The 22,950-nt window shown below is 48.7% G+C and overlaps 1 protein-coding gene across 1 annotated transcript in view; it reads left to right on the top strand.

The window, feature by feature from the left end:
- CFAP54 (cilia and flagella associated protein 54) overlaps nt 1-22,950 on the top strand; it is a 2,172,274-nt gene that overhangs the window by 686,743 nt on the left and 1,462,581 nt on the right. The window contains exon 26 of the mRNA XM_085653834.1: nt 4,772-4,927. Coding sequence (XP_085509960.1) covers nt 4,772-4,927 — 156 coding nt within the window. The remainder of the gene's footprint in view (nt 1-4,771; nt 4,928-22,950) is intronic.

Genomic DNA, 22,950 nt, shown 5'->3' with positions numbered 1-22,950 from the left:
GATCCCCCAAAGGGTGGTCTGTCCAGGGGTCCTTGGTATATCTAATAGAGACTTGACCACAGAATCCCTAATATTTCTGTCTTTCTTAAATGCATATAGAGGGGTAGGTATGTTCCCCAATTCATCAGACACCAAATGCCAATGCTGAGTGATGGTCTTCTTTATAGCTTTGCTTTTCGTATTGAAAGTAGTTACACACACTAGACGTTCATCCTTGTCATCAGTTCTAGCCATAATACCCAGGTCCTTGATTGCTTTGGGGTACCCCGTTCCTTATAATGGTCACATCAGGACCATGCCATATTCTCAGCCCCCTTGGGAAGTCGAAAGGTGAGGAACAACATAGGCCGCTGAGGAGAATAAAAATGTGTGCAGACGACCATTAACAAATTCAATATTTAGAAATCCACTTGGACAGGCTTGCCGACAGCGACAAACAAGTTGGCCATTATAGGAACATGGGAAATGCTTTCACTAGAACTGGGCATGCTGCTCCAAGGAAAGACCCCAAGCACAAAACTAAGCACGGCAACCCATGCCCTCAGTCCAGATCCGGGGATCAAGCAAAGTACGCATCTCTTAAAATGAAAACAAAGGGCTCACAAAAAAAATCTGAAGCCTTCAAAAAGCAGCAGCAAACAGAGAGAACTCGGTCCCAGCAGAGTCATGGGTTGCGCTTGTGAAGTCACTTTACACTAGTGATCATAAAACCATCTGCCAAAATGGAAATGCCCCATAGAGCACATCAGAAAAAACGAGACCTAGGCCTCCCGTGGAACACGCAGGCCCACGCGAAGCAGCAGTGCACATTGCCTTAAAAAGGATCTGAAAAAATGGAGCCTCAGGCCCTAATACCCTGCTTGGCTCCCTCTTCAGGGAAGGCATATACTTCTGGGCTTCAAAGCTCACACTGTTGTATGCAGAATGCAGGATCCTGGAGTATGTTCCAGACTCATGGAGGGGCTCAATCCTGCAGCCAATTTTCAAGGAAGGGGCAAATACTAACCCAAAGAACTATCAGATGATTGTACTGTTGGATATTGGGGGAAAGGCCTATGCAATTACACTGCTGCAGGAACTTGCGGACTGGACATACACCAAATTTCTCCTTCCATTCTATCAGACCGGTTTAGACCAGGGGGTTCGACAGTCGATAACATCATAGGCCTGTCTTATTTAGCCCAAAGGTCAGCAGCCCGCTGCTCCCCCCCCCCCCTGAGTTTTCACCTGCTTCGACTTCGCAACATCCTCTGGTGGAAACTGGAGAGGTGGAACACCTGTCCGAAACTAGCCATCAGGTCGCTGTACTCCAGAACCTGGGTAAGGATCAAACTCACCAGGGAGTCCCCTGTGGAAAAAATTGCCACAGACTAAGGACTAAAGTAGGGGTCTGTCCTGGCACTGTCATTATTCAATCTGTACACCGCCGACCTGGGCCTGGCGCTCTGTGGGGCATCCCTCGTTACACCAAAAATCGGAAATAAAAAAATCCACCTGATGCAGTATGCTGATGACCTAGTTCCTTTAGACCACACAAAAATAGGCCTTCAAAATGCCCTTAATGCACTGTTGGAATATATCATCAAGAATGAGCTGATTGCCAACTCGAGCAAATCTAAAATTGTGATCTTCTGCAGCCACTCAAAAAAAGGCCCACAAAGTGGTGCCTGGGCACACTCAGCCTGGACTGTGCACAAAATTACAACTATCTAGGTGCTTGGCTGAGTGAAACTGGCCGTTCCTCGCTCCACCTACACAAAATGAGGCTGAAAGGAAAGATGGTCACACACGCCTTGTGTAAGCTGCATGCTACCCTTGATAGCCCAACAATAACGGCAATTCGAAGGGTACTACGGGCCGAACTGCTACTGTCTCTCAACTATGTGCAGCAGGCATTCCTGGGAATGCTTGCCAAAGACCTGGAAAAAATACAATGTGCAGCATACAAGAAATTATTCCATCTGCCCACTTGCACAAGAACACCTTGATCCGCCTTGAATTCATCCTCAACCAACAAAATCTAGAAGGGTTGGCCCTCTTAGCGAAATACTCCTCTGACAACTGCGGTCCCAGACAACTCCATGAAGGCACTTATAAAAAAACATGTTCGCAAAACTGAATAACCCCTAATCTGCCAAACCTATAAAAGCACAGGAATAACTGCAATTGGCTATTGAGAACTGGGATTCAAGTATAATTGACTACCGAGCCATCAAAACATCAACAAAAAATCATCTGTGTCTCTTGTCTCGCACTCTAGACATTGAATCTCTTCCAGCAAGTGACTTCCATAAAACCTTATGCCTACCACAAACACTCCAAACAACCAAGCCCCACCTCACGCAGGACATGGGGAGACAGACAGTAAACCAGATTTTAGCCGCAAGATTACACCCGCTTCCCTTAAAAGAATTTTATCCAACCTGGAAATCACTCACAGGCATCACGGAATACAGGCTAATCAACTATAAAAGGGAATGTTTGGCACACATATTACAATGCTGCCCGGCACTGTGCCAAGCATGCCAAATTCATCTCGGGCACATCTACCTCCAACAGGGCACTCGTACAGCAAAGGAAGCCATCTACCAGCTCTACATCTTGGACACAGTGAAGGACCTGGCCAATTTTGGTAGATTTCTACATCAAACTCGACTACTTCTGAAAGACAAAATGGCACATGCAGAGAGTGACTAACAGCCAGAGGAGCCCCATGATACAAGGAGCATCATCCCTAAAGGATCACACATTTCTTAGAGAACTCAATGACACTAAGGACACCATTGATTTAAAAGAAATATATTTTAATTGACCACTAAGAACTGTTCGGGCTCAAGCCATCGGGTCGAGCACTGGTCGCCTATACATCAAATTGTTGACATGATTTTAAAGAACATCACTGTTCTTAAAACCTGATTTAAAACTGGCCTACTACCCTGCGCTACACTTCCTTCAAAATTGTGATGATTTTAATTAATAACACAAATAAATGTATTCATTCATTCATTACTCATTCATGCCAAAATGCATATTGCTGGTCGCAAACGATCCGATTCTTTGCGACCAATAAAATGCATGGTACATATGACCCTAAGTCTTACTGAACCCTTCAGTTATATAAGTTGCTTAATTCTGGAGAGCCTGAAATGGGTGAAGCAAGCAATGAGGAAAATCCACAAAAAGAGAGTTAAAAGAATGCAGGTGGAAGTTGATAGGGACTGAAACTGCATACATTTTGCTAATATTGCTAATTAGTGGCATCAATTTCATTAGACGATAAAGATAAGTGCTCTCATCGACTTCCGAAAAGGTTTGCAAAGTTGGAGTAAATGAAAATCCCTAAATTGTGGACAGTACTTACAGAGGGGGGACATGGTCCTGTCTCTCAAGGCTAGTATACATCCAATCTGGAGTCTGCCTGGAGACCAAACCATAGATACCATATTTGTCTCAGTTGAGGTTAAGCCATTTGCGCCCTTCCACTTCCAGACAACGTTAGGAAATATCAAACAAATACCACCCAGCCAAATAAAGAGGTGGTTGTCCTCAATGTACGCATAGGACAGACTAAGAGAGTGGACAAGTATGGTCAGAAGATGAGTGCAGATGCTAAACAAATGGCCCCTGAGGCACATCACATTTAAGGGGTCAGGGGAAAAAAGAAGAGGGAGCAAGATGAACAGATTGAAAATCCCATAAAAATGTGGTGAACACCAGTACAATGGTAATTCGTGGCTAACCATAAAAATGTTGTAGTGCATTTGACCTCTTTTGAGTTGTGCAGAAAATGTGAAAACATGTCCTAATATTTGTCGTTTAGTACAGGGTGTGGGAAAAAAGGAGAAATAATGAAAGTAGAATATTTAACGAAAAAAGGCAATCGAAACATGATATAACATTTCACAACTTTTCAATCAGTACATATGCGCAATGTAAACTATGAGCAGGATTAGGAATACAGGTGAAAACAAAAATGTACATTAACAATTTATACACTTGCTTACATGTATAAATTATTGGCAAATTTGATAAATTATTCAAACATTTTTCATTTTTGACCATGCAAACAGATGCATTTCAAATCTCGTAATTTTTTTTTTAGAGTTTCTGCAAAATAGGGGTGTGTGAAATTTGCATAATTTTCCCCACTGAACTAATCGAAATGTGTGGAAAATTACATGAGGAGTGCATGCGGCATTTAGTTCTGTATTCATACCACCAAATGCAACAGCCACCAGCAGCTGCTTGCGCTCTCTTCATAGGCTGTTCCCATGCTTCAACAGATGAATTTTTGCCCAAAATGACTGTTTTACATAGAAGGCATAAAACAGTGCATTTTCGTTAATTTGTGTATCACAACAGTAGTGTGAAATTACTGAAGTATGCAAGATTACCCAGCATAACAAAAACTTCGCGCACCCCTACTGTACGCACAGCTAATGTGTGCTTAAAAAACATGCATTGATACCTGATAAAAATCATGAAAGAACTAATAGCTCTGCTTGTGTACCTAAGCCTGCGTGTACTCCTAAACTGGGTGAGTTACCTGCAACTAAACGAAACATGTCATGCTCACACTACTCCACAGTATCATGAGGCAACATGGTATAATTTTATAGTTGCAGAAAGTGCCTTGTTCATGTTTAAGCGCAGTCATGACTCGATAGACCACAACTAAGTCAGAGAGATGACGTCTGCTCTAACTGTTTGTAAGATTAATATTATGCCATTGCTCTGTCCTCTAATGTAAAATGCTTTATTTGATCTCCAGGTTAAAAGAATAAAAGAATGCGGGAAACTGCTTATTGCCCTTGATCTTTGCAACTGGTTGAACGATTTTAATCATGCTTTACAAGCTGTTGTTCAAATTTATGGCCTCCTTGTTCCCATAATATACCACAGGATTCCTTCAAAATCGGCAATGCAGGTAAAATGAGGAATTGAAAGGTTCCTGTAGAAAATGTTAATTGATTTGCCTTTCAGCTTTCATTTGCTATCTTTTAGCTGCAGACCATATTGTGCACCTGCAAACTTCTTAAATTAGGGTGATATTACTTTTTAAACAAGTCCTGCTGCAGCAATAATTGTTTCTGTTTCGTTTAAGTTTTTATTCTTTTGTACATTAGTTTGTTCACAATTTTCTACAGATCCGCTTATGTGAAACTTCAGTTGTTACACAAAGGGTCCTCGAACATTGCTTTATAACTTGTTCTTGTGCGTGAGCACAAAATGCGGGCTGGTGATGTGCGGTGTGTCCCCGTGTTATGCACAATTGTGCATCCATTCCAAAATGGCCACTTGTCTTTTCTTCCTTTTTTAGGTCTCGGCTGCGAAAGGCTGCGCTTGCGCAGTCTCGCTCCGAGATTTAATGAGTTGGAGTGACTTTGAGAAGAGGGGCTTGCACCCGCCCCTCTTCTATCCTGTTCTCCATTGGCTGGCCTCTTAAATGCTGGCCAGCCACTGGAGAAGAGGTCCAGTCACTCCGTTGAAGCCCCGTCTTTTTCGGATCGGGGGGCGTGTTTTTTGCGAGAAGTCTCAGGGAGGAGACAACAGCAAAACACGCCCCCAAATCCGAAAATGAGGCTCCCTTTCTCCGAGGCATTTTTGCTGTGCCTCGGAGAAAGGCGGTGGTGTGCTTGCCTTTTGCTCTGCCTTGTTTATGATTCCGCCGATTAATAGGTTTTCGTAGACAATGTAGGTTTTCGTAGACAATGTATTTCCCAATTCCAGCACTGGCAGTAAAATAATCTAATGATCTACTGTCAAACGCTTCCGCATGTTAAAAAAATAACGCTTTATTTTTAAGGAGACTCCTATCAGATTTGTATTCTTATTTGGAATTAGTATGTCAGCGGTGCCCCTGGGGCACGGAGATTCTTTTAGCTTCCCGGGGTTTTCAACCAGAGCACAGTCTAGCCCTCAAACGCCGGAACCACGCCGTCTTTCTGGTTACCCAGGGTGCCCCCCTCGCGCTCAGTGGCAGCGGTCGGAGGAAGATGGCGGCCGCTGGAAAGACGGAGGAGCTGCTTTTGTTATAGAGGCTGCAGAACACAGGAGAGGGACAGGTTGTGGCATCCGGCGGCGGGGGTGCAGGCACCAGCGGCCCGGTAAGCGGTCGAGGGGACCTGGGAGGCGGCAGTCTACCTCACAAGGCCTTCCAGCTCTCTCGCAACTCGCGAGAGTATCCGGCAAAGGGAGGCGGCCTGTAAGTGGGCCACAGGGACAAATCTTCGGCTAACTCGCCGATCTACGGTCGGGCTTTCCTTCAGATGTACCGACATCGGTCATAGATCGCATTATGTGAGGTCAGAATCCTAATCGCATAACAAAAGCTGCGGGGCGAAGGGTGTACGCAAGCTTTGCTGAGGAGATCTCTGAGCCGGTTGTGTGACAGGGCTGCCGAGGTGCGCTTTGCTGAGGCACACTTTGTTAACATTGCCTCATCATTTTCCTTTAGTTTTTGGTGTGTGTTTATTTATGAATTTTGGGATCAGTTTCTATTTTGTGCACGATAAATTGGTGAAGAGAATTTTGCATCTGATTAACATTCTACGTTCTTTATGAATGCAAGCACATATATCTCAACTTCCTGTTCTCATAGATACAGCTTCTATAAACAGATCTTTCATGGCCAAATCGGTTGAAAATGTACATGCAAAAAATGTTGTGAAGTAAACAAACGATCCTTTAATGGCGCTATTGAAGATAAAAAGTAACAAATAATTCCCCCTTTCTGAGGGGCTATGTTTTTTTTAAAGTCGATTTGTGATACTGACCATATATAAGTGAACATGTTTTAAAAGCATTTCAAGGTGTGCACAGTTTTGCGTGTTTTACTGAGAAATTATTAAATGTTTTGTATTGAATCTTAAAAAGGGGCTGCAGGTTTTTTATCGTCGTTGGCTGAACAGTATCACTTTTGTTTACTATTCTATTTTCCAGATTGATTCAAAATGAGGTCTAAGGTTGATTGTAAAATAGAAGCGAGAGTAGGTACCTCGTATCAGTTGTGCACTCACAATTGCTATGGTGCAGCCATTACGTATTTGGTACAACGTTCAGCATTCAGATGCTCCGATTTTGCGTATACCTGCTTTGCATCTTTGGCTATCATTTATGATCGAGAGAGATTTCCCATTTACTTCTTCTACTACTGCTTTCAGTTTACAACTGCTGGCTGCCCTTCTTGTCTTTGATTATTACCTGCAGACTGGGAGGGTGTTTCTTTTGGAAGGTGAAATGGTGATTTAGTGTGATGTGACTAATGGGTTCTCGTTCGGAATTATGTTATTCACGTATGGAGGGATGGATACACCCCCAGGATAAATCACAGAGCAAGTGGTAGGTGAAAATGTTAATAATTGAGAGAATGCATTTTCGAGGAGCACACTAGCACTGATGTATGCATGAGTGATTTATTACGAGAGGCATGTCTGTGCCAAGACCGGAACACAGAAGAGGCTCTGCACACGGGGGCAACAGGAAGGGTTGTGATTTCAATACAGCACCACCGTAGTAACAGGATGGGTTAGTCATGCGTAGGATCCCACAATCCAGTCAAGTGAGGACAGCCAGGATAACAACACAGGTCTTCTTAATCCTACAGGTGACATATCCACTAAACCCCATCATAGATTTTACAACCACCTGAAAGGGAAAAACTGTACACACTCAAGAACACTGCCTGAACACAAAATGAAGGCTGCTTGTATTTTCCTCTGCGGAACATGTTTTATTTAGTTTTTAGGTCTCGGCTAGCGAACAAGCATTTACAATGCAACGGTCTCGTCATTGTTAAAGTTAGAGCTATTGGCATTGCTCATGACATTTATTTTTGTTTATGTTTTTGTTTTTAAAACATGTAAAGAAACGGCATTGTTATTTACAATGTCAATAGCTTAATCAGTGTGTGTGTAGGTGGCTCTGTGTGTGGGTGCAAATGCAATAGGTCTCGCATTTGAGAGTGATTAAGCTATTGACATTGTAAATAACAATGCCGTTTCTTTAAATGTTTTAAAAACAAAAACATAAACAAAAATAATGTCATGAGCAATGCCAATAGCTCTAACTTTACCAATGCCGAGACCATTGCATTGTAAATGCTTGTTTCTGTTTTGCAGGCAGAGAAACACGTTGATCTTACTGCTTGGGAGCCCTTCTATGGATGGCAATCTGATTTTGATTTCATTTAATATTGATTTTCTGGTTTAATATTTAAGGCATTTTCCTACGTAGGAAAGCTTTGCAGCACTCCTTTGGATTTCCTGTTCATTACTCTGAAAACCTAAACTATGAAGGAGGGGGTTTCAGGCTGTTAATCTTTACAACTCCGTCAGTTGGAACATTGGCTTTAAAGTTGTGTTGCTGCTGCTAGAAATCAAGTTAGTCAAACTGGCCTCTTTGTACCATTGAGGACCCCGCCACAGTGTTATACAGCTTGACCACTGGTTGGCAGATTGTTTGTGTGTGCCATTACGAGGTTCCGGGGCTTAGGGAGGAGCCATATTCTGCAAACTAACCTGAGCCGATACTAAAGGAATATGATCTGGTACCGCCTAAGTCCCCTTTTCTTTAATACCCCAGACCGCCCTTGAATGAGGACTCCCTCCTCCTCAAAGGCAAGCATTTCAGTCCACACACTTTTACATTAGGGGGAGTAACCCCCCCGGCCGTATTTATTACATAATTAAAACATTGATATTATTTACATTATGTACAATTACGCAGAAAGTCCGGAGACCTTGATCGATACACAAGGTTACTTGTCTAACCTTAACATGTTCTAACACATAAATATTCCTATCCTAATCTGAACATGTATATACATTACTTTCTGCGTGTCCCCGCTAGATCCAACGGCAAGGTCAATGACTGGCAGCTCCAGATCCCGGTAAAACGACAAAGACTCCACTGGAGTAGCCTTAACTCCATAATGGGGGCTGCAATTCTGCATACTTGCGCCCTCATGCGCATGCGCGTGCGAAGGTGGCCACAGGCCTACTGGAGAGAGTGACTCCCCCGGCCCCCCCACCCCAACAGCCTACCGACCGGCTGTCACCGCCCCTGGAGTTGTAAGCGTTGCGTAGGGGGTCCAGCTTACCGGACAGATGTCTCCCCCGGACCCCCCTACGCCCTGAGACTTAACGCCATAAAGGGGCGCTGCAATTCTGCGCCCTTGTGCACATGCGGCAGCCTACTGGAAGAGTGACTCCCTGGCTCCCGCACCCTCTCAGCCTACCGACCGGCTGTAACTGCCCCTGGAATTCCATGTGAGACCCTCTGTCTTCCCCTCGGGCGTCCCCATTTGATAAAGGGTGATGCCCGCTATGAACCGATACTATGCTCACCAATCATGACCTTACCGCCACAGGCCAGTATAGTTGACCGACTATCTGGCCTCCCACTACTGCCTACTAGAAAGGTCATGCCTGCTGTGAGATAGGAGACGAGCCCGACTACCTACAAGAGACTTGGGGCATCATACGCCCCAATCCCCCCGCACAAAGTATTTTTTCTCCCTATCACTGCAATCATCGATTGCTGAGAGCCCATCCTCCTGTGGGGATGAGTCGCGCAGAAAGGCCAGGGTCACCCGTTTGAGATGGCCGGGTTTGTAAAATTGCTGCCCTATTAAGCATTGCCGAGTGTGGGTATGCCGGGGAGACCTATTCGCTGGGTCGCCGAGAACTGTTGAATGGCACCTGCGTGCTGAGTTTTAGTGAGCTGCTGCCTATTGGCAGATACCTGTTGAACCAACTGCCGAGGTGCTGCAGCTGTACGCGGCCGCCTGAGTTTAGGCATGTTGGTCAGACCTATCCCTTGGATCGTGAAAGGACAAGTGCCAAATGTACTGCCATATGGCAGATACCCGCTCAACCGGCCGCCGAGGTTTCATAGCTGCCCCGAGTTTGATCATGATGGCAAGCCATTTACCCTGATTCATCAGACACTGTTAGATACCTTCTGCTGATCAACAAATTCAGCTACAATAGTGTTTTAAGATGTGCCACTAAATCTTGCTACAGGTAGTATTTGAAGTTTTCGACACCTCAGGACCACCACGACAGAGTAGCAGGAGTAAAAGTAGGGCTTGAACATTTGTCACTAATCCTGTTAACAGCAGTATTTGAACCTTTGCCACCTCAGGACAACATGAGAGCATAGAAGGGTTAAAGCAGTGCTTGAACATTTGCCACTAATCCTGTTAACAGCAGTATTAGAGCCCTTGCCACCTCAGGACAACATGACAGCATAGCAAGAGTAAAACAGTATGTGAACGTTTACCACTACTTCCATTACAACAATAGTTGAACCTTTGCCACCTTAGGACAACCTGACAGTATGACAGGAGTCGAACCCTTGCTTCCTCCAGCGTGCTCTCCGCCCGTGGTGCCTCTGCCGGCCATGCCCATTCGGAATCCTCTGGTCCCACTCCCGCCAACATCTCGTCAACATTGGGATGGGTTCCTCCCAGTTGTTATTCGTAATTCATGCCATAAAATAAATAACAGACACATATGAGTCACAGTTCTTAGCATTTTGGTCAAACAGATAGCATCCACAGGCTAGCCCTATTGTTAGCATCAGGAACCCACCTACTGCACCCCAATGGTTAAGAGCTGCCCGCTACTGTGGCCATGCCATTCCCTTAGCCCCCCCCCCTTTTAGGGTTGCATAACCTTGTCGACGGGTCATTCCCACAAAATTGAAGGTGTGTGGTACACATGCCTACACTCAAATGTTTAAAGGCCCCTTGCCACATCCACACACACAGCCTCTCCCTCACACACAAATAGATTCACCAGTATTAGCCAAGAGCAAAATTGCTTAAGCCACGACTAGAAGGTGTTTGCTGCCGGAACAACCCCCCCGACACACTTTTACACAAAGATTCTTAGACTGGTCTAATTGGATGTGACTGACCGACTTATATAAATGACTGCGTGAATATAAGGCTAGCAGCACTAATTGGAATTACCATATATCGATACCTTTTGCCAAGTGATTGTTGTCAACACATGAATGTCTATTTTCTGATCATGCAGCCAGTCATAGACAATACTGCTGTTGTGTGAGTGGCTCAAATTTTCTTGCACCCGTACAGGATCTGTTATGTAAATGTTTTTCATTTCCTAAAAGTAAAGCTATTGTGTTTCCGGTCACACAATTACATAAGAACGCAAAATCAACCAAGCAAAATGGATGTGAGTACAAATTGCGAGTGACGTTCTGGGAATGAAAATGCCAATAAAAAACATCCTCTTGATCCCCTGCTTGTAGAAGTTATTTTTCTGAATAACTCCTAATGTATGTGCATATAGTCAAGCGCAATTAAAAGCGGGTTTATCCCCTTACCTTTAAATTCAAATTCAAGCACTCTCACATTTTGAGGATGTGAGAAATAATCAGCATATTTGATGACCTCAGACGTTGAGATATCACACAACCTACGAGGCTGTTGAAACACGAGAAATAACATTACTGAAATGGTAAGACTATCCAGATAAATGTAAAATAAATAAGATAACCGCAATACCACAACGCAGGTCACCTGGCTTACAGATGTACAGTGCAACCCTCTGAGGTGGCCAAATGTGGCCTCCCCCAACACACTTAGGGATCAGTAGGAGGCGCCTTTGCCTGTTAGAATGACCTCCCGAAGTTTCTGCAGCCCTCAAAATCTACTCACCACAGAGCCGAACATTAAAGGGGCACATTTAGGATTCGTGCTTATCCTTCCCTGAGTTAGATCTCGACGTGACCCACAAATGGGAGTCTATGGTTGTACCATTGCCTCTTGTTACCCATGCTGAGAGAAGCAGAAAGAGGGCTGCCTGAAGGCACATGTGGAACCCAGAGGCAGGAGCAGCTCGTACACATGGAATGGCTTTGTAATAAAAGATGACTCAAAACGGACTATTGTGCCATACCCAGGGATAAACTGAAGTGCATTATTGGTGCAACATGCAGTGGAAAAACAACACCCGGCCATTCATCCCAGGGTTCGGGCCGGCCTGATTTATGAACGTGGAAGTTCATTAAGTACAAATTGATCATCCATACCAGCACTTGTCCTTAACAAGAACTAGTCCGCTGGCAGCTAGGCTGACCCGACCTGCTAGTAATGATACCACTGCAAACACCAAGGCACAGCGAAAGCAGCAAGAAGTAAATGCGCGATGCTATAGATGCGGGGAAAGCTCAATTGTTTTCAAAGAAAATATTGTTACGCTGTTGACCCTTCGGCTTTGAACCGTTGACTGATTCGGACATACCCTATCAGCTAAAACGTCGCAGTCTAAATATTAAGTGGCTAGACATGCATTCTGAACACTAAATAGATGTGAGAGAAAACACTCAGAGAAACTTCACTCTCTGCACCGCAAAAGATTATTTGACTCCACTTGCAACTAAATAAATGCGCTTCATTAACCTGGGACATTTACGGTGTCTGCAGAGCTGGGAGTTGAAGGTAACTTTCATCTGGCAAACTGGGCGCATGATGCAGTGAAATAATATCTGTATGTACCTAGCTGCCAAGGCTTACAATTGCAATGTGTGAAAAGAAATAACATATATAATAAGTATTAATACCGTCTCCCCGTTTAATTTCTGCATGGAGCATCCCCATGACGCACAATCGTCACGCAAACTCTAATATAAATCACACAAACATGCACAGATGCCAGCATAGCAGGACGTATAACGCATTCGTGCGCAAAGCCAGTACATGTACAGGCCTTTATGCCTCTCCCAGTCATTAACCGTGAATTCGCAAACGTCGCTTTAAGTCGCGAACAGGTTTTGACACAAGACAAAAGGTTGCATGCTTGCAGGGGAATCAACCACCTCTAGGCAGAACTGCCTCCAACTGTCCTTCTGAATGCAAACCTTTGTATCAAATACTATTAAAACTGATGTTTGGAAACAATTTTTGTTTATTGGGAGAAAGGAGATGGCAGGTTGAACCTGCCACTGAGTGCCTGTTTCTCTCCGTACCTCTGAAGCCTCCCGCCACCTGCCAATTTCATTGTGAACAAGAGCACCGATCTTGGCGGGATTGGGAAAGATCGCAGAGATGAGCCGTGGACCTCAGCTGAGATGAGGCGTGCGCAGAGTCTACTGCAATCAGGGGACACTTACAAAGGCAACAAGGCTTAGCTTTTGAATGCTCCGAATACCGCTACTGCTACCTTTCCCCGAACAAAAAACCAACAGACGTACAGGAAGCCTTGCCCACAAATCAAGCAATACGTATACGACTTAGACCTCGCCACTTTTATGGTAGGGGGCACCGGATGATGTGTACCTTGAAAGTACCTGACCGTCTGTGCCATGCGACACCTGCCCTAACCCTAAATCTCCCCAGAAGTTTACCATGCGTCTCCAGGATTGTTAAAATATGAATCGTCTCATTACGAGCTTCCACAACGCTGTTCGCGCGGACTTCAAATCAGTCTGTATGCACGTTTCAGCCCTCCATACGTTGGCTGAAAAAGTCAATTTCCAGGCAAATTAAACCTAAGCCGGCAGGCATATGCATTTGATCTGTACGGCTCATCGTACAGCCTTCAGCTGCCAATGGAATAAATAGCACACAAGGCGCCGCCCATGGATTCTATTAATCAGTAAGTGGTCCTTTTCTGGTGCAGTGAGAACAAGCTTCTACGAACGTTATGATGCCTCTATGGAACAGAGACATGTCTAAGTGCGTGCCTTCCACGCGACCAGTAAATCACCTATTATTCCATAAAAGCGTGTTGTTCTTCGTATCTGAAAGAAACACGTTAGTTAGATTCCTCACCTTAGAATATCCCCAGGCGTCAGACTGGATCCGGAAGATTTTTCGTCAGCAATACCCCTTGCGCGTCGCTAGGCGTCGTCTGCGGCTCCGCGTCCGTCGTCGGCGTCGTGCGCCGGAATGACGTCGTCGGAGTACTTAGACGCCGCCATCGCGCGCTGACATCAGTTCTTCTTTTTTCCGCGCCAGTAAGCGCAGATCCAGGAGAGCTACCCCTTTAGTCAATTTTTGACTAACTTTTTTGATCCTTTTTGATCCTGTCTCGACTCCGGTGCCGGTAGGATGCCTGGTTTTAAAGCCTGCGCTGACTGTAGCCGCTTGATGTCGGTTACGGACCATCACCGCCGGTGCCTTTACTGCTTGGGCCTCGATCACGACGCGGAGTCGTGCTCGGACTGCAAGGCCCTGTCCTCGAAGGCTAGACGGGAGCGGTCCCGTAAGCTTCTCGAGATTCGCCACTCGGCCACCATCGGTCGTCGGGATCCAAGTCTTCGGGTAAGTCGAAGCATTCCAAGAAGTCCAAGAGGCGACACCGCTCTTCGGACTCCCCTCGCCGGTCGCGCGACTCGGCCGAGGGTCAGGGTGGTTCCACCCCCGCGGCTCCGGCGGAGCCGCAGGCGCCGCGCACGTCCCCATACCCTCCGGTCCCTGGGACTAACGCGACGCCGGCGGAAGTCAGTGCCTTCCTCTCGGCCATGAGGAACCTGGCTCCGCCGTCGGCGCCCGCTGGTGCGCCTTCGGGCCCCGCGGACCCGACTGGGCTGCCTTGCCTGCCGGTGGCTCCGGCCCCGGCGCCGTTGACGGCTCCGGCCTCGACGCCGCAAGCGCCCGAGGGACCCGTTCTCGAGTCCCCGCCGACGCCGGTCGACCTCGTCACGCCTAATCCGCCGGCGTCGACACCGGTACCACCCCCGACGCCGACGTCGACTCCGCTCGACGTCGAGCCCCAGTTCAGTCCCACTCCGGGCCCGGCGCCGGTACGGCGTCGATGGACGCCGCGATCGGCGCCGCTAGAGACACATTATGTCTACCACCCGGCTCCGTTACTTTCTCCTGTATACCAGGAATCGGATGATGGGGACAACTGGGAGGGATCCGAGGATCCTATGGCCGTTCAGGCTCAACTGTCCCAGGACTGGGCAGATGAACTGGGGGAGGCCAGTGGCCTGGATACCTCTCCAGACACTGGATTTGTCTCTCCTCCGACTGTGGCTTCGGAGGAGGGCGCTGCTTTCTCTGTGGTGCTGCGCAAGGCGGCCGCAGCCCTTGGGCTCGAGCTGCCTGCCGTGGCTGTGAGGACTAACGTCCTTACTGAGGTGCTTCAGTCTGCAGCAAGCTCCACTGAGCCTCTGCTGCAATTCAATGAGGCCCTCATTGACGTTCTGCAGGGCACCTGGTCCAAGCCCTCCACAGTTCCTCCTGTGGACAGGAACGTCGCCAGGCGCCACCGCCCTGCTCCGGGCGACCCCAGTTTTCTGTCTCAACACCCTACCCCTGAGAGCCTGGTTATCCAGGCTTCCACCTCCCAATCCTCCTTCCCGACCGCCCCGCCGGACCGGGATTCCAAGAGACTGGAACAGTTTGGCAAGAAGCTGTTCTCCTCCCTTAGTTTGGGCCTGCGGTCTTTGAACACCGCTTGTCTCTTGGACCGTTATTCCCACTCTCTGTGGGATGCAGTGGAGGACGCGCTGCCCCTGTGTCCGGAGGAGGTCCGGACACGACTTACCCAGGCTCTGGCCGATGGGAGGGATGCCGCGCGACATGCTATACGGTGTGGGCTTGACACCACGGACTCGCTGGGTAGGGCCATTTCTACCACAGTGGCGCTTAGACGTCACGCCTGGCTGCGGTCCACGTCATTTTCGGGCGATGTCCAGAGCACTCTCATGGACATGCCCTTTGATGGCACTCACCTTTTTGGCGAGAAAGCGGACAGTGCGCTGAATCGCTTTAAGGACTCCCGGGCTACGGCCAAGTCCTTGGGCCTCTCGGCCCCGCGGTCGCAAACTTCCGCCTTTCGCCCCTTTCGTGGCCAAGGAAGGGGTGCCTCCTCACGTGTGCCTAGCCACCAGCCACAGAACCAACCTGCGCGCGGACGTGGTTTCCGCCGAGGCGGTTCTGGAGGACGACGAGGTCAGCCCACATCCACCCCGGCAGCATCCGCCTCAAAGCCTTCCTAGTCCGAGCTTTCAGGCCCATTCCACGCCAGTGGGCGGCAGAGTTCGCCATCACCTGCTCCACTGGCGGTCCATCACATCGGACAGGTGGGTGCTGCAAATCGTCCGAAGGGGCTACTCCCTCCCCTTCGAGACGACCCCTCCAGCCATGCCACCGCAGCACCACCGTATCTCGGGGGATCATTTGAATTTTCTCCACGAGGAAGTTTCGGCCCTCTTGGCCAAGGGGGCCGTCGAGCGCGTTCCGAGCCCAGAAGTAGGTCGTGGTTGTTATTCCCACTACTTTCTGGTTCCCAAGAAGGGCAAAGAGGGCCTACGCCCTATCTTGGACCTCCGGAACGTCAATGCCTTCCTCCAGAAGGAAAGGTTCAAGATGTTAACTTTGGCTCAGGTTCTAGCTGCCCTAGACCCCGGAGACTGGATGGTAGCGTTGGACTTGCAGGACGCATATTTCCACATCCCCGTCCTGCCGGTCCACCGGCGTTACCTGCGGTTCATGGTGGGCCCAGAGCACTTTCAGTTTACCGTGCTCCCCTTCGGCCTCACCAGTGCCCCTCGGGTGTTCACGAAAGTGATGGCGGTGGTCGCAGCTCATCTGCGCAGATCAGGGGTTCCAGTCTTCCCCTATCTCGACGACTGGTTGTTGAAGGCGGGCTCGCCCCAGACAGTCGTCTCCCACCTCCAGACTACGGCGGATCTCCTGCATTTGCTGGGATTTTCCATCAACGTGCCGAAGTCACACCTGAGTCCCTCTCAGAAGCTCCTCTTCATCGGAGCGGTTCTCGATTCGGCACAGTTCCGGGTCCATCCACCGGAACAGCGGGTCCGGGATATACAGGCCCTGATTCCCATCTTTCGGCCTCTATCCTGGGTTTCGGTCAGGCTAGTGTTGCGGCTTCTGGGGCTGATGGCCTCCTGCATCCTACTGGTGCATCACGCCAGGCGGCGCATGCGGGCTCTGCAGTGGGACCTGAAGTTTCAGTGGGCCCAGCATCACGGCAACCTGTCCGACCATGTCTTGATCTCGGAGGGCACTGCACAGCAGTTGCAGTGGTGGCTCACGGACCGCGTTTGGGTCAAGGGCAAGAGCCTCTCCCTTCCCCAACCGGAGCATGTCGTAGTGACGGATGCGTCCCTCCTGGGATGGGGTGGCCATACGGGAGAGGCGGAGATCAGAGGCCTCTGGTCTCCGGCGGAGTCTCGTCTCCACATCAACCTGTTGGAGTTGAGAGCGATCCGACTTGCACTGAAAGCCTTCCTTCCCTCTGTCAGGGGAAGTGTCGTGCATGTGTTCACGGACAACACCACCGCCATGTGGTATTGCAACAAACAGGGCGGGGTGGGGTCGTGGACCCTTTGTCAGGAGGCTCTGCGCCTCTGGACATGGCTGGAACACCAGGGCGTCACCCTAGTGGTTCAACATCTGGCGGGCTCTCTGAACGCCAGAGCAGACGAACTCAGCCGCCGGTGCATGATGGATCACGAATGGCGTCTGAACTCCGAAGTGGCGCAAGGTCTCTTTCAGCAGTGGGGAGAGCCTTGGTTAGATCTTTTCGCCACCGAAGAGAACGCGCAATGTCAGCAGTTCTGCGCGTTGGAATTTCCAAGGCGGCACTCGTTCGGCGACGCTTTTCGTCACGAGTGGAGTTGCGGTCTGTTGTACGCCTTTCCGCCTATACCACTTCTGCCCAGAGTGCTGAAGAAGATCAGGCGCGACCGGGCCCAAGTCATCTTGGTGGCTCCGGACTGGGCACGAAGGTACTGGTATCCCGAGCTACTCAGTATGTTGACCGATCCTCCGATACGTCTGCCCCTTCAGGAGGATCTTCTGTCGCAGCAGCAGGGGACGGTCCTCCACCCGAACCTGTCCAGCCTCCACCTCCATGCGTGGAGATTGAGCGGCGGCAGTTGATGCCATTTGACTTGCCTCCTGAAGTCTGTGATATCATTCTGGCAGCCAGGCGTCCCTCCACAAAGACGGTATACGCCTGCCGGTGGAACAAATTTGTGGCATGGTGCACAGCAAAGGCTGTGGATCCCCTTTCCGCCCCTCTTTCTGAGGTTCTACTGTTTCTTTTTTCTTTGGCCCGGCAGGGCTCTGCCCTGGGCACCCTGAAAGGTTATCTTGCTGCCATCTCTGCCTTCTTGCGGCTTCCTGATCAGCCTTCTCTTTTCAAGTCCCCTGTAGTTACACGCTTTCTAAAAGGCATTACTCACACGTTCCCTCCTGTCCCTTTTGTAATGCCTCAGTGGGACTTGAATCTTGTTCTCACATTTCTGATGTGTGCTCCCTTTGAGCCTCTTCATAATTGTCCTCTTCGTCTGCTGACGCTTAAGACTGCTTTTCTGGTAGCCATCACCTCGGCTAGACGGGTGAGTGAGCTCCAGGCTTTATCTTCAAAGCCTCCTTTTCTCTCTGTTCATCCGGACAAGGTTGTCCTTCGGCCTCGTCCCTCCTTTCTTCCGAAAGTGGTGACTCCATTTCATCTTGGGCAGTCTGTCACCTTGCCCACCTTCTTTCCGCCTCCGCATCCTTCCAAAGAGGAAGAGAGGCTCCACCGTCTGGACCCTAAACGTGCGCTCTCCTTTTATTTGGACCGCACAAAGCAGTTCCGGGTGGGCGACCAACTTTTCGTTGGATACGTGGGTGCTAAGAAGGGGAAAGCTGTGCACAAACGGACCATCTCTCGGTGGGTCGTTTTGTGCATCAAAATTTGTTACTCCTTGGCAAAAAAGGACCCTCCTGCTGGGCTGCGCGCCCATTCTACTCGGGCCACAGCGGCTACTACTGCTTTGGGACGGGGTGTCCCTTTGCAGGACATCTGTCAGGCGGCGATGTGGGCTTCACTACACACGTTTGCCAGGCATTATTGCCTTGACAGCCAAGTCCGGAGGGATGGCTTCTTTGGCCGTTCTGTCCTCCAGGACTTTCTGGTGTGATCTTGGTTCGCAGACCCACCACCGGGGATGGTATTGCTTGGGTATCTATTCTAAGGTGAGGAATCTAACTAACGTGTTTCTTTCAGATGAACAAGTTACTTACCTTCGGTAATGATGTATCTGTAAGAAACATTAGTTAGTTAGATTCCTCACCGACCCACCCATCCTCCCCGTTCTGCGAACTGACATCTAGGGTTAAGGTTGTCCTTTTCAGGCCCCTAGATTTTCTTTTTGGCACCAGTGTCGGTCTTTGCATGGCTCTGCGTTCCTGGCGCGGAAAGCTATGTACAAGAACTGACGTCAGCGCGCGAGGGCGGCATCTAAGTACTCCGACGACGTCATTCCGGCGCACGACGCCGGACGCGGAGCCGCAGACGACGCCTAGCGACGCGCAAGGGGTATTGCTGACGAAAAATCTTCCGGATCCAGTCTGACGCCTGGGGATATTCTAAGGTGAGGAATCTAACTAACTAATGTTTCTTACAGATACATCGTTACCGAAGGTAAGTAACTTGTTCATCTCCATTTCTGATAGATACATCTGCCAGTGGATTCCTCACCTCGTGAATATCCCCTGCGCCAGCATTCCACTGACTTTTTCCCCAGCTCTCCACGCCGACGTGGACGTCATAATTCCACGGCTCTGCTCGCGACTCCGTATGACGTCACCAGAGCCATAAGAGAACCACGTCGGCGTGATGACGTCAGTTCCCTTTTTTCCATGCCGTCGACCCGTAACGGTTTTCCAGCACTCTCCTTGATTTGTAGTTATCTTGTGGATTACTGTTTCTAAAGTACTCATGTCTTCATCGAGGAAGTCAGGTTTTAAGCCGTGTGGGGAATGTGGGAGTCTCATGTCCATCACTGATCCCCATGAAGATTGTTTATGGTGTCTGTCGTTGGATCACGACGTGGAAGACTGTTCCTGTTGCAGGAAAATGAACCCTAAGGCTCTAAAGGAAAGGGAAGCGAAGCTGTTCATGGCCAAGGCGAAGAAGGAGGGCAGAGGTCGAAAACGAGATAAGTCAAAGCCGGAGTCGTCGACTTAGCACTCGTCGAAAAGACACAAGAAAAAGAGGAAGCATGACTCTCGGCGCCGGTCGACAAAGAGTAGGGCTTCGAGGTCGCCTTCACCTCGACGTCGCAGTAAGGACTTGGTCTCTCTTTCGCCCTCTCCATCTCCTTGTGTCTCTCCGGACAAGTCTCCATCGCCAAAGATAACTCCGGCGCAGTCTCCGACGTCGATGGATTCTCCAGCTTCCGACGCCGAGCCTGATCAGGTTGCTGAACTCTCTCCTGTGCCTGAAGGTGAATCAGAGGATCCAGTAGAGGATCCGTCGGCTCCGGCTCAAGCTACTCCTCGACTGGATACAGGTTTGAATCCATACCCGCATTTCCCGACTCCGGGCGTGGATCCGTTGCATTTTTTTTAATGCTATGTATGGAGTTTTTCAAAGAGCAGTCTTCCCATCCGGTGCACCTTCAGGTTCCGTTGGTCCAATGGCGTTCAGTTTGGGCGTGCCACAACACTGTGCTCAGGCACCATTTATGCCCTTCATGCCAATGGCGCCGTCATGGCAGTTCCCGGCGCCGTCTGGAGAGCCTTCCTCCCGGCCTCGTCTGGATCGCGAGCCTTTGTCGAAGCCTCCCTCGAAACTGGCGCCGACTCCAGCTGCGCCGTGGGTGATGCCGCCGACACCATCGGCGCAGCCTACTCCGCGAACTGCGCCACCGATGCCGTGTCCACGAATCCGCTCTCGAAGAGAGGCTCAGAGGCTTATAGAGGAGGAGCAGTATCGAGCAGATGATGTGGAGGAAGGGGAATTGGGTGACTCAACGGATGAGTTTGAAGGTATTCAGGAGACAAGTGGATTGGATACCACTCCTGAGTGGGAACTTTCTTCTTCCAGATCTTCTCCGTCTCAAGAGTTGGCTCCTTACCATTTGGTGATAAAGAAGGCCGCGGAGCTTTTGAACTTACAGTTGCCTTCTGCGGAATATATTGCCTCGCTTCGGACTATTGCCAGCGCGCTCCTGATGTGATTCATTCACCCTGCAATATTCTTCTTGCCAACTTTTCCCGGGCCAGTCACACGCCTAGAGCTTTAAACACACAGCAGAGCACGGAGTTTTAGCGGCCCTTCTCCGTTGACATCGGCTTCCGCAGAAATTGCCCACACATCGCCATTGGAACGACTGATTTGTCTGCAACACGGAACGTCTCCCGTAATTACTGGGCTCCTCGACCAACCCTGTGTGCCCTCACTACGATCTCGCGTAATCCTACGTGCTCACATTTACATTGTCCTGATGATGATCTTGACTGACTAAGATCGAAACGCCGTCGACCACAATGTCAAAGTCCCCTTAAACATTGTCTAAACCAATTGTTTTTTTTTTGACCTGTCTCTCAATGCGATGAAATGTTTTTATTGTCACTGAGCACTTCACTTCACGCACCTTCACTTTTGTATATGTGAGCACTGTATATACAATATACACCCTGCTGAAAAAGTAAAAATGTTAGGAATGGAAGCAACTCCATTTTATGATGTTAATAAAATGTGATGTCTTCCTCTACCTTCCTGTGTCCTTGTATACATTCCGTAATTGAATCTAATTCATTTTCCGTTACCATTAAATACTATTAATTTTTTCTCAAATTAATAACTGTAGCTCCGCTACTCGAGGATTTTTTGACCTCACCAGACCATTGTTTTTTTAACTTTCTGCGGAATATAAGCTGAACTTATTGACTGAGGTTCTTCATTCGCCTTCCTCCATTGTCGAGCCTCTGTTGCATTTTAATGAGGCTATCTTAGATCCTATTATGGACGTTTGGCGCAAGCCACTTTCTTCGGCTGCTGTTTCTAGGACTGTGGCGAAAAGACATAGAGTGGCTCCAGGGGATCCGAGCTTCCTTTCCTCTCATCCTTCTCCAGAGAGTTTGGTAGTACAAGCATCCTGCTCCAAACAATCTTCGGGGGCGTTTCCACAAGCGCCAGCTGACAGGGACTCAAAGAAGATTGAGCAGTCAGCTAAAAAGGTCTTCTTATCAAACTAGCATGGCACTAAAGTCAACTAATGGCACTTGTTTGTTGGGCCGCTACATTCATGCCTTGATGGACTCTGTAAAACAGTTGGCTCCCAAATTGCCTGATGAGGAGAAGGGTTCTTTTATGGAGGTTATTTCTGACACTCAAGCTACAGCTAGGCAAGTTATTCAGTCAGGCCTAGATACGGCTGATTCTGTGGCCAGAGTTATGGGTTCTTCCATAGCTACTAGAAGGCAGGTTTGGCTCCGCTCTTCCGTATTTTCATCTGATGTTCAGGCCACTCTGGTTGACTTACCCTTTGATGGGGAAAAGCTAAGATAGCAGAGCTACTGCGAAGTCATTAGGTTTGCAGACACAGTCGAAGGGTTTTGGCTTCAAAAAGTATAGGGGTTTTGGGAGGTCTTCCTTTCGCTCCTTCCATCAACCTCAACAGCAGCAGTAGCAGCAAAATCCTCTCTATAGATCCTATAGAGGAAGACAAAGGGGTCGGCGTGGTTCTGGCCACAATCCCTCCTCCTCCTCCGCCTCCTCTGCTCCCAATGATGCTACAGGGAAGCAGCCCTAGATCCAACATCCTGGATCATGTGGGGCCTGTGGGGGGTCGGGTGTCCCATTTTCTGCGAGGTTGGAAATCGGTCACGCCGGACCTTTGTGTTTTAAACCTTGTGGTGAATGGGTATGCCCTTCCTTTTCGTGAATTTCCTCCCCCTTACCCTCCTTGCCAAGGTTTTTGCTCAGAGGACCATCTTCTTCTTCTGCAGAAGATTCAAAAAGGTGCGATAGAGGTGGTTCCGGAGCAGGAAAGGAGTCAGGGATGCTACTCCTGGTATTTCCTGATTCTCAAAAAGGACGGCAGATTGCATCCAATTCTGGACCTCAGAGTCTTGAACTTTTACCTGAAGCAGGAGAAATTCAAGATGCTAACCCTTGCACAGGTTCTTCAGGCATTGCAGCAAGAAGACTGGATGGTGTCGAT

The sequence above is a fragment of the Triturus cristatus genome, chromosome 4_1 (genome assembly GCF_964204655.1).
Source record: "Triturus cristatus chromosome 4_1, aTriCri1.1, whole genome shotgun sequence".
NCBI classification, from domain to species: Eukaryota; Metazoa; Chordata; class Amphibia; order Caudata; family Salamandridae; genus Triturus; species Triturus cristatus.
The sequence above is the reverse complement of the archived record's forward strand: the minus strand, read 5'-3'. Positions and strand labels throughout refer to the sequence as shown.